General features: G+C 48.1%; 1 protein-coding gene across 7 annotated transcripts in view; it reads left to right on the plus strand.

The window, feature by feature from the left end:
* Positions 1 to 23129, plus strand: part of LOC141054888 (uncharacterized) — a 186828-nt gene that overhangs the window by 161509 nt on the left and 2190 nt on the right. For 4 of the 7 annotated variants that reach the window (XM_073551776.1, XM_073551779.1, XM_073551780.1 and 1 more), the window contains 2 exons: positions 5813 to 5910; positions 6031 to 6148. The exons of the other annotated variants lie outside the window; for them this stretch is intronic. In XM_073551776.1, coding sequence (XP_073407877.1) covers positions 5813 to 5910; positions 6031 to 6148 — 216 coding nt within the window. The remainder of the gene's footprint in view (positions 1 to 5812; positions 5911 to 6030; positions 6149 to 23129) is intronic. 7 annotated transcript variants of the gene reach the window in all.

Here is a 23129-nt window from a genome sequence, read left to right on the forward strand (position 1 = left end):
CTGTAGACCCTGCATTCACCGCCTGGTCTCGGAAGAGACGGCTGACCTTTCCTCCAGTATAAAGGAGATAGTCAGACAAGAAGTCAGGGGTTCGGTTAGATCCCTGTCTCCGGCAAGGTCTAGAGAAAAGTCTCCTAGATCCTGGGTCCTAGTCTCCGATAGTGATTCGCAGGAGCTAAGATCAGAGGCATCATCATCATCTTCCTCGTCATCTGATACCAGATCAGGCCATTCCTGTTTCCCATTGGAGCAGGTCAATAATCTGGTAAAGGCAGTTAATACTACAATGGGAATTGAGGTAAGCCCAACAGAGAGGTCAATACAGGACTCTATGTTTCGGGTTTGGACCGGTAAAATCAAAGGTCATTCCCTCTAATAGATAAAGTAAGTGCCCTTATTGAAAGGGAATGGAAAAAACCCGAGAGGAAGGGCTCCCTACCTACGGCCTTTAAAAGAAGGTACCCATTCGAAGAAACGGCCTCAGTATCATGGGATAAAGCTCCAAGATTGGACGCGGCTATAGCAAAGGCTTGTAAAAAGACTTCACTTCCCTTTGAGGATCTGGGTAGCTTAAAAGACCCTCTGGATAGGAAGGCCGACGCGTTCCTCAAGGGAAATTGGGAGACAGCAGCCGGAGCCCTTCGACCAGCAATTGCAGCCACATGCACTGCCAGATCCTTAACAGTTTGGTTGGACCAACTGGAAGAACAGATTAGGGATAAGATCCCAAGACAGGACATTCTTTCCTCCCTCTCTACAGCCCAGGGAGGAGCAGCCTTCCTCTCTGATGCGTCGGCGGACTCGGTAAAATTAGCAGCCAGATCCGCAGCCGTCTCCAACGCTGCCCGTAGGGCCTTATGGCTTAAATATTGGCCAGGTGATATGCAGGCCAGATCTAAATTATGCGGTATCCCATGTGAGGGGGTTTACTTGTTTGGCAAAGTTCTGGATGAGCTGCTGGAAAATGCGGGAGACAACAAGAAACGCTTCCCATATTTAGGTAGACCACCTTTCAGAAGAGGCTCCTATAGAAGGTGGTTTGATCGTAGGAAAACCTTCAGAGAAAGACCCAGATATGACACCAATAGGAGAGGTAGGGGGTATATGTTTAACACCCCTCGAGACCGCAATGATCCCAAATGACTGTCGGACCAGGGGGGGGGGAGGTTGCGGTCCTTCTACCCGGCCTGGTCGCGTATTTCAAGTAGTCCGTGGATACGGAGCATTATCAGGACCGGACTAAAATTCAAGTTCCAGCAGACTCCGGGCGACAAGTTCATTCTAACTCCCATCCGTTCTTCGTCCACAGAACAGAAGGCGTTGGAGGCAGAAGTCTACGATCTTCTCTGAAAAGGTGTATTGGTTAGAGTCCCTGACCTACAAAGAGGTAAGGGGTTTTACTCCCCCCTCTTTCTAGTCAAGAAGCCAGATGGCTCTTATCGCACCATTATTAACCTCAAAAGCCTTAATAAATTCATTAAAATCTACTCTTTCAAAATGGAGTCTGTAAAATCGGCGATTAAACTGCTATTTGGTGGGTGCTTTATGGTAGTCCTAGACCTTAAAGACGCCTATTATCATGTCCCGATACATGCAGAACATCAGCAATTTTTAAGGGTAGCCATCTCTCTGAGTGGAGAAAAAAGCCATCTCAGTATACAGCACTTCCCTTCGGGGTGGCAGTGGCACCCCGAGTCTTTACAAAGTCAATGGCGGAGGTTATGGCCTATCTGCACGAACAGGACATTCTCGTAGTTCCCTATCTGGACGCTCCCCCGGATGTGGGGAACTCGGAGTCTCATTGTGCCACCCAGTTAGGGAAGGTAATGTCCAGCCTTCAAAAACTGGGTTGGATCATTAACTTTAAAAAGTCACGACTGCAGCCCACGAAAGTACAACAGTTTCTCGGCCTTACCATAGATTCTGATATACAGGAGTGTCGCTTACCAGAGTCTAAGGCTTCGAAAATTCAACATCACATTCGTAGGGTAATAGATAATCCATCGGTTACCCTTAGAGGGGCTATGTCACTTTTAGGCTCTCTTACGGCGTGTATTCCAGCAGTACTCTGGGCACAACTCCACACAAGAACCTTACAGTGCAACGTCCTACACAACACCCATCGGCTGGAGGGTTGCTTCGAGGGTAGAGTCACCTTATCTAACGTCACCATTCAGTCCCTTCATTGGTGGTCCCTAAGTTCGAATCTGCATAGAGGTGTTCCTTGGATTAACCGAATCTCCCGAATTCTAACCACGGATGCTAGCCCCAGGGGTTAGGGGGCTCATATGGGGGATAATTGGGTCCAGGGAGCATGGTCTCCGACCGAACAAAGATTCTCCTCTAACCTTAAAGAGCTACTAGCAGTAGAACGGGTGGTAAATGCTTTCCTTATTTCCCTACAGGGCGAACACGTCAGACTATTCTCAGACAATCAGGTAACTGTAGCCTACATTAACCACCAGGGGGGAACCCGGTCCAGGCCCTTAATGGATGTAGCGAACCGTATTTTCCAGATCGCCGAGCTGCACCTCCTATCCCTCACAGCTCTACATATAAAGGGAAAGCAAAATCTAACAGCCGACTTCTTAAGTCGCAACAAGCTCAAACAGGGAGAATGGACACTAAAAAAGGCCATCTTCAGACAGATCGTGCACAGGTGGGGGCTTCCAGAAATAGACTTGTTCGCCAGCAGAAGGAACAGTCATCTCCCTCTGTTCTGCTCTCTGGATCCCAGAGAAAACCCGTACGCAGTGGACGCTTTTCTGATTCAGTTGAGCTTCAGCCTAGCATACGCCTTCCCCCCTCTGAATCTGATTCCTATGGTGCTAAGGAAAATCCGAGAGGACAGGGCCAGTGTTTTCTTGGTAGCCCCATTCTGGCCCAGGAGGTCATGGTTTCCTTGGCTGAGGAAGATGTCTATATCCCAGCCATGGATTCTCCCCGAGCTCCCGGACCTTCTATCCCAGGGTCCAGTATACCACCCACGAGTCTCCAATTTACATCTAGCGGTATGGAGTTTGAGGGGGAGCTGCTAAGGGGAAGGGGGGCTAGTTAACGTCCTCCTAAAAAGTAGGAAAGCCTCCACAACAAATATCTATGCTAGAATCTGGAAAAAGTTTTTAGCAGTGTCGGGAGCGGAAGTCGGTCAGAGAATCCGAATTGATCAGATACTGGAGTTTCTTCAGAGGGGGTTGGAGATGGGCCTAGCCACAAATACACTTAGGGTCCAGGTTTCGGCGCTAGGGGCCTTTTACAATTGCAACCTAGCGAGCAATTACTGGGTGGCTAGATTCATTAAAGCGGCAGCAAGATCCAGGCCCATCATTAAAAACAGGCTGGTCCCATGGGACCTCAACTTAGTCCTATCAGCACTAACAGAGCCTCCCTTCGAGCCTATTGACTCCGTTCCCATAAAGATCCTGTCATTCAAAACTGCCCTATTGATTGCCCTAACGTCAGCCACGAGGGTTAGTGATCTACAAGCCCTCTCTAGAATTCCTCCATACACCCAGTTCGGAGAAGATAGGGTCACCTTAAAGCCAGACCCCTTATATTTACCCAAAGTCGCCTCGAAGTTCCACAGGCTTCAAGAAATAGTCCTCCCATCCTACCCGAATCCTTTTAACCCGACTGAGCAGAAGTTCCATTCCCTGGATGTGAGAAGGTGCCTCCATAGTTACATTGCGGCCACGGAGCCATGGAAAAGGGACAATGCTCTATTTGTATCGTTTCAGGGAGCTAGGAAAGGACTTAGAGTGTCCAAGAATACCCTAGCTAGGTGGATTAGGGAGGCTATCTGTTTTGCTTATACAGCAGGTGGGCTGGAGATTCCGGAAGGCATAAGAGCGCACTCTACTCGGGCCATGGCGACATCCTGGGCGGAGAGATCGGAAGTATCCATCGAGGACATGTGTAAGGCGGCCACATGGTCCTCTCCATCAACTTTTTTCAACCACTATAGACTAGATTTAGGCGGGTCCGCCGACCTCACGTTCGGGAGAAAGGTGCTTGAGGCAGCTATCCCTCCCTAGAATTCTCCTCATCTCTGTAAATCTCTCGTGGTGCTGTCATGGCGACTGAATAAATGCTCAGCTACTTACCGGTAGCGGTGTTTTTCAGGAGCCCATGACAGCACCTTCACATTCCCCCCCTCTGCTTTCACGTATTGGGTCAGCACCTTTACTTTATTTAAAGAATTAGCCACAGTAGTAGGGATGTGTAGTTTGACTGTACATATTTAAGTTGCTACTAACCAGGGAGGTCCTCTCATGCTCTGTAATCCAACTGAAGCGGGTGAGAGGGCCGCCCTTTTTATGTCTGTAGGTTTCCTGTCCCCGAAGGGCGGATCCCCTCTCTCGTGGTGCTGTCATGGGCTCCTGAAAAACACCGCTACCGGTAAGTAGCTGAGCATTTCAGATAGCTAAGATCATGGTTTCTCGCTTTGTTCGGCGGTCTCTTCAGTATCTGGTACACTGGAAGGGTTCCGGTCCTGAAGAGAGGATGTGGGTACCAGCATCTGACTTACATGTGGTTAGGTTGATCCGGTCCTTTCACAGGACACACCTTGATATACCCGGTCCTGAGTTTCCGGAGGTCCTTCTCAGAAGTGGGGTACTGTCACGGGGTTTACCGCGCCAGAGAGCAACCAGAAGACCGCATCGTCTGAGTTCACATACTCCTGCACTGAAAAGAAGCACGTCTTCCTCATATTAAATGGTGCATGTTTCTTTCAGCAGTTAAAATGTTCATCTTGGAGTCTCTGAAGCTTCCTGCTTGGAGGATCTCAGCTGTTCAGTGTTAGCCACTCTCCTCTCCTATACATTCTTGGCACTGGCAATCTGGATTACCAGTATTAAGTCTTGTTCTTCCTGGTGAGGAGGGGAGGATTCGGTGTTTGGTAGAGGCGTTTAGAAGAGTTGTTCTATGACTGTTGCTTGGTGTTTCGGTTGTGTGCATATTCCCCATCCTTTCTCGTTTTGTTTACCTTCCTTATCTCTATGATGTTCCCCTCTGTGTTGTCTGTGAGTTCATATTTTGTGTGTTTGGTATTTTAATTTATTCCTCTTCGTCCGTCCTTGTTTGGTTTGTGTATATACATAGGAAAGCAGGGAAGGATTAATAAAATATAACTTTTAATAGTAAATGCTAAAATTAGAGCCCTTTATATGAAAAAATCAAAAACAATGCAGAACCAACGCACATAAAAGCACACACAAAAATATCACTTAGCCATAGTGATGAATTCATGTCCTGGTAGAATTGTAAACAATGTCGTAGCTTTAACCCTTAGACCAATCCAAAGGGCAAAAAAATCATAAGCGGTTAGTTATTATTCAAGTCAAATAGATCAGATGCCCTGGTTTAGATTCCAATGCAGTATATAAAAAGGAACAATCTCACCGCATGTTGTTCCCCAAAAATTCATATATTCGCTGACCTCATAAGAATCCTGATTTCCATTAGGGAAGGGGAGGCGCACACTTCTGTCCATACATTACCCCACCACAGGACATTCACATAGGATCCATCATAACGTAACCCCCAGATACCGACTAGTTTCATCCGTCAAATCATCAGGGGAATATGGATTATTAATAGGGGTTGTATCTAATGTTATGGGTATAAACTCATTACGTGTAGAGGCAAATGTCCGGTACGATGGATCCCATCTGATCCGCTGCAGATCCGCAACGTGTGCACATACCCTTAATCTTCAACTTGCTTAACTGTCCACAATATCAGTAATTTTGTCCAGGGGTGTCCAAACTTTTATATGCCATTGTATTCTGTCACTGTGTATTTCCTACAGATGGACTCATGGAAAGAAATCCACCAGAGAGATGTCCCCGTCCTCTGCATCCCCAGGACTGTCCAGAGGAGAATCACAACATCCCGGAGGATCATCAGGTAGACGGCGCTGAGCCCTGTACCGGATCTGTATATGGGGCGACATTTCTGATCAAGGTCATAGGTGTCACAGATTTTGGTGGTTTCTTGTATTGTGCTGATTGTTACATCTGATATCAGGAGGAAGATCCAACTAGGAATAAAGTGAAGGATGAGACAGAAGAAGAAGTGATGACGAGGAGGGATCAGCCGTGTGTGAGTGGCGGGAAGGAGAAGATTCCGGTAGATGTTTCCACAGGTATGTGATGATGACTGGTGTGTGTTGATGATGACTGGTGTGTGATATCGTGTAAAGGTCTCCGGTGCAGTGAGGCTTTGTCCGCTGTACACATCAAAGAAGAAATGTCCGGTGATGGCGCGGCTGCTCCTGTACAGAGTCTGGCCACCGCCCCGATGAACAGTGGGGCCGTCATCATCACACCTTTATGATTTAGAAAGCACATTTTTAATTTTCCTGATGATACCTCTTTAAATATTACTTCCATCCTTTACTTACATATTTTCTTACACAAGTCCTGTGCTGCCATATAAATGACCTGAGCTTGAGATTCAGACAGAAACTCCGCCGTAAGATTCCCGATATTGAGGCAGATGGAGGCACTGTGTGGACGCCGTCTGTCCTATGATCCGACGGTGTCTATCTTTTTAGGCTTGCATAAAATCACAGTCGACCAGTGTTGTGCACCTCTGAAAAGAAGGACACCACTGAACAGAGTCCACAGTAACTCTTCTGCCTCATTATAGTGAATGGTTCTCTCGGGGATGTCATCTGAATCACATATTTTGTAGATTTAGATGGAAACCCCGATGTAAGTGCTCAGCGTAGAGCTTCACAGGATAAATGCCATCCAAAAAGTTCTTGACCCCAAAATGCCACCAATAAAAGCTTCTACTCAACCCACAAAAACAAGTCCCCACTCAGGTTCCTTATTTGTTAACAGAAATATCGGGGGCTTCCACATTACTGTTAGCACCAAGGCTCTGGAAAAGTGACATGGCTCCCACCAAAAGAAATCCAGCAAAAACTGCACTTCCAAGTACCCCTCCTCCTGAGCCCCACAGTGTGCCTAAACCACAGTTAAAGCCCCTTTACATTTAGCGATGCACCAGCGATCCCGACCACGATACGACCCGGTCAGGATCGCTGGTGCATCGCAGATCTCACCAGCGACGCAGCAGCGGTCGTTACTTACCTTTCACACGCAGCGATGCTGACATCCTCCCGCCCGCGTCCACACGTCGCTCGTCGGCGCCAGCAGGAAGCGTCCGACGAGAAATGGACCCGGCCGATCTCGTGCGATCAGCTGCAGACAGCGGGGGAGCCAGTCGGAGGTAAGTATCACACATAGCGATATCGCTGCTGCGTCACAAAATCGGTGACGCTTTAGCAATATTGCTAGCGATATCGCTATGTGTAAAACCCCCTTTAGTGTCCACATGTTTGGCGTTACTGTAGTGAGGAGAGCCCACTTAATTTACGGGGTGCATGTCTCCAGAATCACTGGGGATAATGTATGAGCGCTACAACGTACTGGGCACTACAATGTACCAGGTACTAAAATGTATGGTCACTACAATGGCATATTTTTATTTTGCAATATCCATTTCTGCTCGTTTCTGGAACACACACATGGAGTCAAAATCGGCAACACATCTGTAGATAAATTCCCAGAGTGGTGTAATTTTCAAAATGGGGTCACTTGAGTGGGGATTCTCTTCTTCTGCCACTTAGCGGCTCTGTATTCTATGAAAATAGCTCTTCTTCCCTCCTGAGTCTCGCCATGTGGCTAAGCAGTACTGTACAGACACATATGGGGTATCGCCGCGTTCAGCAGAAATTGTGTAAAAGTATGTGGTCAGTTTTACCCTTTTTTATCTTTGTGAAAATGAAAAATTTCGGGCCAAAACAACATTTGGGGGCGGGGGGAGGGGTTCATTTGTAACCCCTTCAAGATCCTTTTTGTTTTTGCCTGTCAGTTTTTTGTTCCCTGTCTTCCTAGAGCCATAACTTTTTTTTATTTTTTTGGTCAATATGTCCATATGAGGGCTTGTTATTTGCAAGATGAGTTTTCCTTTTGAACTACATCATTGGTTTTACCATATTGTGTACTGGAAAACAATACAAAGTGCGGTGAAATTTCAAAAAAGTGCAATTCATCAATTGCTTTTTGGATTTTTTTTTAGCATGTTCCCTAAATGCTAAAACTGCCCTGACACTATGATTCTCCAGGTCATTACGAGTTCATAGATACCAAACATGTCTAGGTTCTTTTCTATTTAAGTGTTGTGTAGGGATTTGCTCTGGTTGGCAGTGGCAGGGCCGCAGTAATGAAGCAACACACAGGCTTAGAGTCCAACTTAAGTGGTTTAATGTCACTTTAAACAGCAGGTTAACAGAAAGTAAAGAAAAATACAAATATACTCCAGCTTGGAGAACCACTAGTTTCTCCTTCGCCTCATTGGGGGACACAGGTACTGTGGGTGTATGCTACTGCCGCCTGGAGGCTGACACTAAGTGAAAAAAAGAGGTTAGCTCCTCCTTCACCGTATACACCCTCGCCCCGATTGCGGGCTGAAACCAGTTTTTGCTTAGTGTCTGTTGGAGGCACACGTCGGTCTGTCTCAAGACTGATTCTTCTTTTTTTTTTTCTCTCTTTTTCTTTTTCCCCATGAAGATGAGACAGGGGCGACGGACCCTATTGAAAGGGTCCGATCTCCCCAAACCAACAACGGGCGAGCACGTGCGAGTGTCCCTCCACGTATCCTCTCCCGCACCGTGGGACATGATGCCGGACTTAGCCCTGTGCACCCTAGGGTATTGAAACGCTAGGCTGCACAGAGGCACAAGTGTAGTCCGTGCGGCCCCCACTGCCCCACCAATGCTAAAACTGCGGTGGGGCAAGGTGGCGGACGGTCCCTCTCCTCACCCCTTGAAGGAGTTAAATGGAGCTAGGGTGCCTGCACCGTCCTTACTTCACATACTTCACATGGCCCCCCTCCCCTCTACCTGAGCTGAACGGAGGTGGATGGCCAGGGAGGGCTCCTGCAGCGTCCGGTAGCGGCGGATCCGGACCCGGCCGTGATTCTGGGGTCCGGCGGTACTGACCCCCCCCAGGCGGATGGGGGGAAAAAAAATCGAGGCCGCGGCTTCAGCCGGCGCTAGGCCGCAGTCGGAAGTCCGCGGCATCGCGTCACGGCGGCCCACCTCCCGTGGCCTGGGCGGACGGCGAAAGAAATTTAGGCCCCGGCTTCAGGCCGAAGCTAGGCCGCAATAAGAAGTACCGTCGCCAGGATCCTTTTTACTTCCAGGGGCCAGCCTGCAGTGGTGGCGCGCAGATTGAAGCGATGCCTCGCACGCTGAGGACACAGGGGACACAGGACTAGGGTAAGTGCTGCTTCCCAGCCCCACGGAGAGGCCACGTTAACAGGAATAAAGAGCGCCCTCCCCCGGCGTTTTTTGCAGCACGGAGCCCTGACAGGTACAACATGTCAGGAAAAGCTAAGGCGCATACGTTCCTATACGCTGCATGCATCTCCTGTCAGTCTGCTTTTCCACGGGCGCAGACCAAGCGAGTATGCGAAGCCTGCGAGTCCGAACGTGCTCAGGAGCCCTCCCCTGCGACCGAGCCCAGTGTACCAAGTCCCCTGGATTGGGCGTTATCACTGTCGCAATCTATGGCGTCACTTACGAGAGCAATCGAGCCCCTTCGGGCCCCAGATAGGGGCAGGGACAGGGGCTCGCCTGTCTTAGAGGGGTCCTCTACCTCACAGGAGCCTCCGGCCTGCAGGGGCCGCTCTCACTCCAGGCAGACGCGAGGGAAACGAACCCACACAGCGTCTCCTGGTCCATCCGGTGCCTCAGCATCCGTGAGCTCTGCTTCTTGCTCCCCGTCACCACCAGTCGATAGCGAGCAAGGCTCGGACTACGACTCAGACGAACCCCTTGACCTAGATACGCCAGATGGTCAGGAAACAGTTGATAGTCTCATAGAAGCCGTCAACCAGACTCTGGGGATTGAGGATGATTCCACTCTGGCTGCGGGCCATAAGGTGTCATTTAAGCAGGTCAAGCGTCCCCATAGAGTATTTTGCACTCACCCTGAATTTGAGGACATAGTGCCAAGACAGAGAATGGCCGGACAGGCGGTTCTCGGGCTAGAAGGCACTCAAGGCGAAGTATCCTTTTGCCCCGGATCTCCGTAAAAAGTGGACGGAATCCCCAACGGCGGATCCACCTCTGTCGCGCTTGGCTGCAAAAACTCTACTATCCGTGCCTAGTGGTTCTTCTATTATGGATCCCACTGATTGTCTCATAGAGAACTTGGCTCGCTCAGTGTTTGAGGCATCAGGATCAGCGCTCTCTCCCTCGTTTGCAGCAACGTGGGTAGCCAAGGCCATGATTTCTTGGTCACAAACTTTGAATAGAGCCTTGCAGGACATAGACCTACAAGCGTAAGTATCAGAAATCACAAATCAGATAGCCATGGCGGGGGACTACTTGATTAATGCATCTTTAGATGCGGCACTTGCGGCCGCAAATGCAGTCTCCATTAGGAGAGTGCTATGGTTAAGGACATGACGGGACGATTCAGCCTCAAAAAACTCATTAACAGCGCTACCATACCAGTGTGGCCACCTGTTCAGAGAGAAGTTAGATCAGCTCATCTCCGACTCCACAGGAGGCAAGAGCGGTTTTCTTCCTCAACAAAAGGTCAAACTGCCGTTTCGTCACCAGTTTCAGGCACATTTTCGGGCCTTTCGCAACCCCGGGTGGATGACAGCGGCTAATTCCGCCGCATCAGGGCGCCCCAACCAGAATAGGGACCGACAGGTCTCCTATAGAACCAACCCATTGGGGAGGATGTGTGCTAACCAGTCCAGGTGGAGGGGATCCAGGTCCCAAAGATCTTCAGCCAAATGACTCGGCGCATTTGTCAGGTGACACCAGCAGGGTAGGCGGCCGCCTACTCCGGTTTCACCACGTCTGGCTCAATGTCGCACACGACACATGGGTGAGAAAGCTGGTGTCCACAGGGTACAAGATAGAATTTTTCAGGTACCACCAAGACTATTTTTTTCTTTCCTGTCTTCCCAAAGTGGATGCCCGGGCACAGGCTCTACTAGGAGCCATCGATTCGCTCAGCCACAACGGAGTCATCATTCCAGTACTGGAAAACGAGAAGACTCAGGGCTTCTATTCCAATCTGTTTGCAGTCCCCAAAAAGGACGGGACTGTCGGGCCCGTTTTGGATCTAAAGCTCCTGAACAAATTTATCAGGATCAGTCATTTCCAGATGGAGTCTCTCCGTTCAGTCATATCGGCAATGGGGCAGGGAGAGTACTTGGCTTCTATCGATATCCAGGACGCCTTGGCCTCTATCGATATCCAGGACGCCTATCTACATATCCCGATTTTCCCTCCGCATCAAAGGTTTCTACGCTTCGTCATCAACGGTCTACATTTTCAGTTTGCAGCGCTGCCCTTCAGGCTAGCCACTGCCCCCAGAGTGTTCACAACCCATGGCCATCCTGCACTCCCAGGGCATAGTCGTATTCCCCTACTTAGACAACCTCTTGGTCAAGGGCCCTTCAAGGCGGGCATGCGAGGAAAGTGTTAGCATTACGCTAGATACTCTTGAACGCTTAGGGTGGTTGGTCAATGTAAAGAAGTCATCCATTGTGCCAGCTCAGAGAATTTCCTTTTTAATGGATTACCTTCGACAACTTGCCGAGGGTTGGTAATTCTCCCTCGAGACAAGGCCCTAGCCCTCCGGCAGGGAGCGCGGGTACTGCGCCAACCAGTCCCTCACACCATCTGTTTCTGCATGAGGATTCTAGGGAAAATGGTGGCAGCGATGGAAGCGATCCCGTTTGCCCAGTTCTATCTTCGCCCCCTGTAGCACGACCTCTTGTCTGCCTGGGACAAGAACCCATTCACGCTCGATCATCGGTGCCGGTTGTCCTCTCAGGTCAGACAGTCACTAGAGTGGTGGACAATCAGTTCCTCCCTTCTTCAGGGGTACCCTTTCCCCCGGAGCAGTGGCTGGTGGTCACAACCGACGCCAGCCTTCTCGGCTGGGGAGCGGTTTTTCGCCACCACATGACCCAGGGACGGTGGTCGCCGCAGGAGGCACGCCTCCCGATCAACTTTTTGGAGATACGGGCTTACCGGCTGACTCTGCAACGGTTTCATCACCTTCTAGCAGGCCGCCTCGTCTGGGTTCAGTCGGACAACGCCACGGCGGTGTTTTAAATAAATCACAAAGGGGGTACCTGAAGCAGGGCAACCATGCGCGAGGTAGGGCACGTGCTTTGCTGGGCCGAGAGGAACCGCTCGCTGATATCGGTGGTCCACATCCTGGGGGTAGAGAACTGGGCGGCAGACTTCCTCAGCCGGCAGGGGCTTGCGTCCGGGGAATGATCACTACACCCAGAGGTCTTTCAGCAGATTTGCCAACGGTGGGGAACACCAGATGTGGATCTGATGGCCTCCAGGGTAATCGCCAAGGTGTCCGTATTTGTCACGCGGTCCCGGGACCCGCAGGCAATCGCCGTGGATGCGCTGGTTCTGCCATGGAATCCGTTTCGCCTCCCATACCTATTCCCCCCCCCCCCTCCGCTGCCACTACTTCTGAGGGTCATCAAGAAGATCAAGGCAGAAGGGGTGTCAGTGATTCTGCTGGCCCCAGACTGGCCTCGTCGGTCGTGGTACGCAGATCTAGTGCAGCTGCTCGTCGACGTGCCATGGCGACTGCCAGAGCGCCCAGATCTACTTTCTCAAGGGCCAATCTGCCACCCGAACTCAGGGGCCCTGTGTTTGACGGCTTGGCCGTTGAATCTTGGATTCTGACGCAGGCGGGCTTGGGCGCAAAGTGTTTGCTACGATGGCTATCGCCCGGAAGCCTGCCTCAGCACGAATTTACTACCACACCTGGAAGGTGTTCTTTGCATGGTGTCAGGGCAACGGTTGTTCGCCACTGAGATTCTTCATCCATAATATCTTGGCTTTTCTCCAGTCTGGCCTAGACTCAGGCTTGGCCCCCAGTTCTCTCAGGAGACAGATATCGGCCTTATCCGTCCTTTTTCAGCGCAAGATTGCTACCAACTTGCAGGTAAAGACTTATATCCAGGGAGTCTCCCACTTGGTACCTCCCTTTAAGGCACCTATGCACGCCTGGGACCTTAACCTGGTCCTAAGTGTTCTGCAGGAAGCTCCATTCGAGCCGCTACAGGATATCTTTGTCATGCCTTTCCTGAAAGGTGGTGTTTCTGGTAGCTATAACATCAATCAGGCGGGTCTCGGAGCTGGCAGCGTTATCTTGCCGAGCCCCATTTCTGACCTTTTACAAACACAAGGTGGCTCTTAGACCAGCTCCTCCTTTTTTGCCAAGAGTCGTTTCCTCGTTTCATATTAATGAGGATATTGTCTTGCCCTCGTTTTGTCCAGCACCGGTACACCGTGTGGAAAAGGCCCTGCATACGTTAGACCTGGTGAGAGCACTCAGGAGGTACGTGTCGCGGACGGCACCCTTTCGTCAGTCAGACGTGCTGTTCGTGCTCCCTGAAGGTCGCAGGAAGGGACTCGCTGCCTCAAAATCGACCATAGCCAGATGGATTTGTTTGGTTATTCAGGAGTCCTACCGCATCAGAGGGGCGCCGATTCCAGCAGGGATCAGAGCACACTCTACTCGGGCAGTGGGCACCTCTTGGGCGCTTCGGCACCAGGCTTCGACAGAACAGGTTTGCAAGGCAGCGACCTGGTCCAGCCTGCACACGTTTACTAAACATTACAATATCCATACTCAGGCTTCGGCGGATGCGAACCTGGGTAGAAGGATTCTCCAAGCAGCGGTGGCGCACCTTTAGACAGGAGGTGCATGTAGCTTGGATCGGTGAGTCAACTTCCCACCTAGGGACTGCTTTAGGATGTCCCACAGTACCTGTGTCCCCCAATGAGGCGAAGGAGAAACATGGATTTTTGTGATAACTCACCGTAAAATCCTTTTCTCCTAGACGCTCATTGGGGGACACAGCACCCACCCTGTTAGCCAAGTTGGCTTCTGTTTATTTAATTAATATGCTCTCTGTATGAGATTAGGGTGGTTATTTTTTAGACATGTTGATACCTGCATTAAGGTTGATGTCTGATTTTTGTTTGTTCTACTGCTTTTGCACCAAACTGGTTTCCGCCCAGAATCGGAGGATACTGCGGAGGAGGAGCTAACCTCTTTTTTTCACTTAGTGTCAGCCTCCAGCGGCAGTAGCATACACCCCATAGTACCTGTGTCCCCCAATGAGCGTCTCGGAGAAAAGGATTTTACGGTGAGTTATCACAAAAATCCATGTTTCAGACTCACCCTTGCACAGGATGGGCTTAACTTAGCGGCTGCCTGGTCAGCGGCGTCCGCCAGGTGCCATTCCCCGGGTTGTTTTGAGTCTTGCTGCTAAAGCTTTGCAGCACGGTTAGTCCAGCAAAACAAATTCAGGCTATCTCCAGCCAAGTTCCTAATATCTTCCACGCACACTCACCATGTGCTAAACACCAACCTCGATTACATAGCCTATAACCCCACCCACAGGTGAGGTATACATCACATGGGCTGATCACGTAACCGTGACATCATCGCAGATCCTTGACTTTAGGGAAAATCCCGGCCAAACTTTATCCTGCTGGGAGAAATGTATCACCCATCCAGCACTACACCCTTTGCTGCAACACAGATACACAGTGAACTCAGGAGAGGGCATCTGCGTTCCCCTGTAGTCTACCTGCCCGATGTTCTACTGAAAATTTGAAATTTTACAGGGACAGAAGCCACCTGGTGACTCGCGCATTCCTCTCTTTAGCATGCTCGACATGCTTAGCATGTCATTGTCCGCAAGGAGAAATGATACTTTTTGGATATCGATCAGACGCTTCTCTCACAGCCAAACCAGATCTCCCACTTTGCACTGATGAGGGGCAGTACCCCGAAACACAGTGTCTGCAAATGGAGATTCTGGCTTGGCTTTTATCCTAAGTCATGTAACTAGGCTCGTTAAAGGGTCAACATTGACGTTTAGGATTGCTACCTCCAATAGGTGGCACTAGAGTTCTAGTCCTCTTCCTCTCTGAAGAGACAATTTGCATAATTAGCATATTTCCCAGAGGAGCATTGCGGCTTTAAGTCTCCTCACCTCGACATGCTTAGCATGTCATTCTCCGCAAGGAGAAATGATACTTTTTGGATATCTCTTTAGCTTGACTCATCCACGTAAGAGGGGAATGATCTGTCACCAAACAAAATGTTCTACCCAGCACATAATAGCGTAATGACTTAAGTGCCCACTTAATGGCCAGGCACTCTCTCTCCACAATACTGTACCTGGTTTCGGCTGGGGTAAGCTTCCGGCTTAGGAAACTAACGGGATGCTCCTCCCCATTAACCTCTTGAGACAGCAAGGCACCGAGCCCTATCTCAGAGGCATCAGTCTGCTCAATGAACTCTCTTTTGAAATTGGGTGTAACCAGAAATGATGTACCACACAGTACCAATTTTAACTTTACAAAGGCCTCTTTTATCTGATTATTTCAGCGGACCATCACAGACTTCCTCCCTTTCAAGCAGTCTGTTAAAGGTGTGGACAGGGTTGCGAAGTTGGGAATAAATCACCTGTAATATTCTACTAAACCTAAAAAGGCTCTCACCTGCTTTGTTGTGAGAGGATGGGGCCAGTTCTGGAATGCCTCCACTTTGTTTACTATGGGCTTGAGGACTCCTCTCCCAATGACGTAACCCAAGTACCGAGCTTCCTCCAATCCTATGGAACACTTCTTTGGGTTGACAGCCCTGCTTGTCGCAGAGAATCTATCACCACCTGTACTTTTGGTATGCGACTTTCCCAGTCTGTACTGTACACCATAATATCATCTAGATAAGCTGAGGCATAACGGCGATGGAGACGGAGAACAATATCCATTAACCGCTGGAACGTCGCTGGCATGCAATGCAACCCAAAGGGTAATACTTTATACTGTAACTGCCCTTTGGGTGTTTCAAAAGCCGTTTTTTCCCTCGCCGCCTCTGTTAGGGGTACCTGCCAATAACCTTTTGTGAGGTAAAGAGTTGAAAAATACTGTGCCTGCAGCCAAACCGCTCTATCAACTCATCGACCCGGGGCATGGGGTAGGTGTCAAATTTTGAAACTTAATTAAGTTTTCTAAAGTCATTACAGAACCTTAGCGTCCCATCAGGCTTAGGTATTAGGACTATTGGGCTGGCCCACTCACTTTGGGACTTCAATGACCCCTAACTGCAGCATAGCTTTTACTTCCTCCAAGATGGCTTGTCGCCGGGCCTCAGGCACCTGATATGACTTTAGTCGGACTTTGGCCTGTGGCTCCGTGACAGTCATGTTGGATTAGGGAGGTGCGTCCAGGGAGCTCCGAAAAAACATCTGTATTTCAGCTAACGAACTCCCGGACCTCCTGAATCTGTCTAGGAGACAAAGTATCTGCAATTTTGACTACGGAGAGGGATTCTCCTGACTCCCCCAGAAGTAATGGAGCCTTCTCCACCTGAAATGCAGGCAGCAGACTATCTCCACCAAGGTTTTCTCTATCTTTCCATGGTTTAAGCAAATTAATATGGTAAACCTGTTCTGGCTTTCTCCGTCCTGTTGGTGTACCTTGTAGTCTACTGGCCTCACCTTCTCCATAATCTCGTAGGGCTCCTGCCACCTTGCAAGAAATTTGCCATCTACTGTAGGCACAAGTACCAACACCCAATCCCCAGGACTAAAGGTTCTTACCCGAGCCTCCCGGTTAGAGACTCGACTCTAAGACTGTTGTGCTACCTCCATATGTTCCCGGACCAGTGGTGTGACTGTCTCCATTCTTTCACGCATTTTTGCAACATTTTCTATCACATTCTTGTAGGGGGGGTTGGTTGGTTCTCCCAAGCCTCTTTGGCTATATTGCTTAAGCCCCGGGGTTGTCTGCTATAAAATAGCTCAAAGGGTGAGAACTGCGTAGATGCCTGGAGCACCTTCCGCACTGCAAACAGTGTAGTAAGAGATCCCAATCTTTCCCATCTTTGGAGACTGCTTTTTTTAAGGCATGCTCTTTATCGTCTTATTGAACCTTTCTACCAGGCCATCTGTTTGGGGATGATAGACTGATGTGTGCAACTGTGCAACATTTATCAAGCGGCAGAGTTCTTTCATAATTTTTTACATAAAGGGGGTTTCCCTGGTATATTAAAATCTCTTGAGGAATCCCCACCCAAGAAAACATACCCATGAGTTCTTTTGCTATGAGTTTAGCTGACAAGTGGCACAGCGGAACGGCCTCAGGATACCGGGTATAATAATCTAGAACTACCAGGATGTGTTGGTGTCCCCCTGCTGACTTATTGACAGGCCCAACCAGATCCATTGCCACTCTTTTTCGAAAGGTACCTCTATAATTGGTAAAGGCACCAAAGGACTCCGAAAGTGAGGCTGGGGACTGGTTATCTGGCACACTGGACAGGAATTGCAGTACCGTTTAACTTCTTCATGGACACCTAGCCGGTAAAACCACTGCAGAATTCGGTCTAGGGTTTTCTTTTGGCTCAAATGCCCACCGAGTACATGCACATGTGCTAAGTTGATTACCAGCACTACACCCTTTGCTGTACCACAGGTAAAAAAAAAATCTAAAGTTTGCAAAAAAAAAATATATATTCGGCAGGGTGAGGGTAGATACGATCTTTTTATCGCCTGTTATTGCATTGCATTTGTCACGATCCCACTGCTGACACCTTTATGTCACGGACGGAGGGACGTGAGGCACTGCCGACACACGGCTATCACAGGCACAGTGGGGGCTTATCTTAATTATCCCACCGCTGCCCCCATGTGATAAAAAAACACAGCAAGCTAGTCTTGCCCTAACAATTTATCGCTGGGGGGTTATTTTGGATGTCCCACCACTGCTAACACTATTTCACGAACTGCGGGGATTTATGTATATCCCACTTTTCAGTTCCACTTTGGAACTCGCAGCTCTCCGGCGCCCCCCCTTACCCTCAGGTCAGTCAGGGAACTACACCTGGGATAATTGGTTGCCGGCCGGAGAGCCCCCTGGAAGAAGCATCGGCGAAACGCGCGTCGGGGTTTGAAGTGTTATGTTACTATCTAATTATAGGCTTACTGTGCGATTTACATTCTATATAAATGTCATTGTGCTTCATATTGCTGCTAACAGGGGCATTTAAACAGAATCTCTATATTAATACCATATACGGTACTAGTAGTATATCAATATATTGAAGTATGCATAATATATAGATTTTGATATGCTAATTGTAATTTAAGCAGAAACATTAATTTTGACCATATACATTTTTCCTGGTATTTAGAAGTATTGCTGTCGCTGACCTTCTGGTGTGCTAATGGATTAGAGGTCTCCTATTTTTATGTATATGTTTTTTAATATTGATCTAATAAAATAAAATTGTTCTTAAAAAATGCCATCTTCAGTCACATACGCTTCTGGATCTTGACGCTATTTAATTGCTGTAGGGATCAATATGTATATTCATTGTTTGAAGTGTTGCCCACTCTAGTTTTGGGAAGATGGGCTTGGGTAGTGTGTATACTAAATATGTGTATTTTTATTTATTTTTGTTTTATTTTAAATGGGGGTGATTTGAACTTTTGTATTTTTTTACATCTTTTTTACTTTAATAGTCTCTATGGGAAACCAGAAGCTGCGATCATCTGATCGCCTGTGGTACATGTAGCAGGGCTGAAGCCGCTCTGTGTGGCAGAAAAATGCTTATCTGCTATGAGGGCCATCCACTAGGCGGCGCTTCAAAATGCTCACCAAACCTTTACATAAATTCCTTGAGGGGTGTAGTTTCCAAACTGGAGTCAGTTGTGGGGGGGGGTTTCTACTGTAGATCAGGGGCTCTGCAAAAGCGATATGGTGTCCACTACCTATTTCAGAAGGTTTTACACTCCAAATATGCCCAAACATTACTTCTCCCCCACACATGGAGTATCGGCATACTCCTGAGTAAGTGCACAACAGATTGTATGCTCCAGTTTCTCCTGTTACTATTGTAAAAATGCAAACTTTTGGGCTAAAGCAACATTTTTGTTGGAAAAAGTTACTTTTTCATTTTATCCTTCCATACTACTTTAATTCCTATGAAGCACTTGAAGGGTTAATAAGCTTATTGAATGTGGTTTTCAGCACTTTGAGAGGTGCAGTTTTTTGAATGGTGTCGCTTTGGGTATTTCCCCCCCCCCCCTCGGCTTATACACGAGTCATTGTCCCAGAAGCCGTCGGGGGAGCAGCGGGTCACAGGAGGCAGGAGATGGTGGCTGTGACTGTGCCCGCTACTGAAGAGAAATGAATATTCACAGCGCTGGGTATGAATACTCATACTATTTCTCTTATAGCGTTCACAATTGCAGCCGCCGGCTTCCAGCAGCTGTAAAAAAACCAAAAACCTCCTACTTACTTTCCCTGCGTGCCCTCGCAGCATCCTGTTCTGGCTTTCAGCAGCTCCTGTGGCCGAGCGATCACGTGTCACCGGTGAGAGGAATGAGGTGAATATTCATTACCTTAATGAGCGGGGACATGTGCTCACTTGGCCGCAGGAGCTGCTGGAAGCTGGAACAGGATGCTGCGAGGGCACGCAGGGTAGGTAAGTAGGATGTTTTTTCTTCATGCTTTTCTCATGGGGGGGCCATGCATTCAAGGACAGGGATGAGGGGCCATGCATTCAAGGACAGGGATGAGGGGAAAACTGCATACCTGACTTATAATCGAGTCAATACGTTTTCCCCGTTTTTCATGGCCAAATTAGGAGACCCGGCTTATATGCTAGTCGATTTATTCACGAGTATATACAGTATGTTTTATAAATGATACTGATGTAAAGTAGACATGTGGGAAATGTTATTTCTGAACTATTTTTGGTGGTATAACTATCTGCTTTAAGCGCATAAAAATGTAAAAGTTTGTATAATTGAAAAGCTTCCAGTTTACATAGGTCACATAGTCTGTCGTGCGCATGCGCGCGCCGCTCTATTACCACCACCAGAACAGCGGTCCAAGGCATGGGATTTGTCAAAGCCATAGCAACGATAAACATCCGGTTTAGGTAGATCAAACACTCTGATATGCACATGCGCGTATGTCTCCATGATGGAAGTGACACCAAATGCAGAGTGCGGCGGCGCAAAGGCAGCTATGGTAACAAAGTGACCCAGATATGCACACGCACATTGACTGCTCTAACGGAGCCGACATACAATAGTAATGTCATAACAGTGGACAAGTATCGGGTGACAATGATAGCCACGAGTGCTTGAATCGCTTATTACAGAGTAAGGTGTGCACATAAAATACAGAGCTGTTCTATATCCAAAGTTACGTCAGATGCCCAAAATGATGAGCATATATAGAAAAGCCTCCATCCCTATGAAGCATGGGCATAAAGGCACACAATAGAAATAGATCAATTAGGTCACGTCACCTGATTCTTGTCCCTATAAGGCTACTTTCAGACTTGCGTTAGGAGGCGCAGGGCCGCCGCTAAGCTCTGCCCCCGGCCGCGCCTTCTCCGGTCAGCTCCTCTTATGGGCGCATTACGCTGCATGCGACCGACGTACCTTATATTTAGCGTTGGATACGCTGTCGTTTTCGCCGGCGCATGCGCCCTTTTTGCGCTGTGCCAACGTGTGCCAAACGCACCATGTTGCATTTTTGCATAAAAGGCGCATGCGCCGTCAAAAACATACCAGCGCATGCCCAGCGTACCCAATGCTAAATATAGGGTACGCCAGTCGCATGCAGCGTCATGCGCCCATAGGAGGAGCTGACCAGAAGAGGCGCGGCCGGGGGAGGAGCTTAGCGGCGGTGCTGCGCCTCCTAACGCAAGTCTGAAAGTAGCCTTAACAGCGCAAAAATGCTAATAATAGAACCAGACCAAATAAATGACGCAATGAAGGTAAAAAGCATATACGCCAGCGTCTCCCCAGACAGGAGCACAGTTATTCGTAAGATCACGGTCTATATATAAATGTCAGCAAGTCTTCTTCAGCGATGACACATGTCAAAATGGCATACCTATGTTAGAGTAAACCATAGAAAGACACTTCTTTAGTGTCGATACGCGTGGGGCCTCAGCCTCCCCAAGGACTGCACTTAGCACTTTACAATTGCCTCGCCTCATGAGCACCTGGACATTCTGGGCTTTATTTCTCAGTATTTTCTATGGGTATTAGGTTTGGAATTCTTTAATAATTCATGGCTTTATGGATATTTCCATGTTTGTCTGTGCCATACAGAATAATAATTGTGACACATACAGTGGGGAAAAAAAGTATTTAGTCAGTCAGCAATAGTGCAAGTTCCACCACTTAAAAAGATGAGAGGTGTCTGTAATTTACATCATAGGTAGACCTCAACTATGGGAGACAAACTGAGAAAAAAAAATCCAGAAAATCACATTGTCTGTTTTTTGTTTCATTTTATTTGCATATTATGGTGGAAAATAAGTATTTGGTCAGAAACAAAATTTCATCTCAATACTTTGTGATATATCCTTTGTTGGCAATGACAGAGGTCAAACGTTTTCTGTAAGTCTTCACAAGGTTGCCACACACTGTTGTTGGTATGTTGGCCCATTCCTCCATGCAGATCTCCTCTAGAGCAGTGATGTTTTTGGCTTTTGGCTTGGCAACACGGACTTTCAACTCCCTCCAAAGGTTTTCTATAGGGTTGAGATCTGGAGACTGGCTAGGCCACTCCAGGACCTTGAAATACTTCTTACGAAGCCACTCCTTCGTTGCCCTGGCGGTGTGCTTTGGATCATTGTCATGTTGAAAGACCCAGCCACGTTTCATCTTCAATGCCCTTGCTGATGGAAGGAGGTTTGCACTCAAAATCTCACGATACATGGCCCCATTCATTCTTTCATGTACCCGGATCAGTCGTCCTGGCCCCTTTGCAGAGAAACAGCCCCAAAGCATGATATTTCCACCACCATGCTTTACAGTAGGTATGGTGTTTGATGGATGCAACTCAGTATTCTTTTTCCTCCAAACACGACAAGTTGTGTTTCTACCAAACAGTTCCAGTTTGGTTTCATCAGACCATAGGACATTCTCCCAAAACTCCTCTGGATCATCCAAATGCTCTCTAGCAAACTTCAGACGGGCCCGGACATGTACAGGCTTAAGCAGTGGGACACGTCTGGCACTGCAGGATCTGAGTCCATGGTGGCGTAGTGTGTTACTTATGGTAGGCCTTGTTACATTGGTCCCAGCTCTCTGCAGTTCATTCACTAGGTCCCCCCGCGTGGTTCTGGGATTTTTGCTCACCGTTCTTGTGATCATTCTGACCCCACGGGGTGGGATTTTGCGTGGAGCACCAGATCGAGGGAGATTATCAGTGGTCTTGTATGTCTTCCATTTTCTAATTATTGCTCCCACAGTTGATTTCTTCACTCCAAGCTGGTTGGCTATTGCAGATTCAGTCTTCCCAGCCTGGTGCAGGGCTACAATTTTGTTTCTGGTGTCCTTTGACAGCTCTTTGGTCTTCACCATAGTGGAGTTTGGAGTCAGACTGTTTGAGGGTGTGCACAGGTGTCTTTTTATACTGATAGCAAGTTTAAACAGGTGCCATTACTACAGGTAATGAGTGGAGGAAAGAGGAGACTCTTAAAGAAGAAGTTACAGGTCTGTGAGAGCCAGAAATCTTGATTGCTTGTTTCTGACCAAATACTTATTTTCCACCATAATATGCAAATAAAATGAAAAAAAAAACCAGACAATGTGATTTTCTGGATTTTTTTTTCTCAGTTTGTCTCCCATAGTTGAGGTCTACATATGATGTAAATTACAGACGCCTCTCATCTTTTTAAGTGGTGGAACTTGCACTATTGCTGACTGACTAAATACTTTTTTTCCCCACTGTATATATCCTTTTCCTATATTTTAGGTTCTTGACTTTTTCAGAAAAACTTTAGGCATAGCTGACCGTATATTTGATCTTTATTAACCATATAGCCTGTGGAATTTGTCAGTATTGTATCTCTCTGTGCCCATTACTTAGGTCATGTGTGCATTTTAAAGTTCTTTGATATGTTTCTGTTGCTACATTTATCATCTGGGGAGGACCATGTTTGGGCTGTTTCTTTCTGCCATGTTAGCTTTTTAATGATTTTGTGTTTTTCGAT

The sequence above is a fragment of the Dendrobates tinctorius genome, unplaced genomic scaffold (assembly GCF_039654945.1).
Source record: "Dendrobates tinctorius isolate UK_male_01 unplaced genomic scaffold, ASM3965494v1 ptg000180l, whole genome shotgun sequence".
In the NCBI taxonomy this organism is placed as follows: Eukaryota; Metazoa; Chordata; class Amphibia; order Anura; family Dendrobatidae; genus Dendrobates; species Dendrobates tinctorius.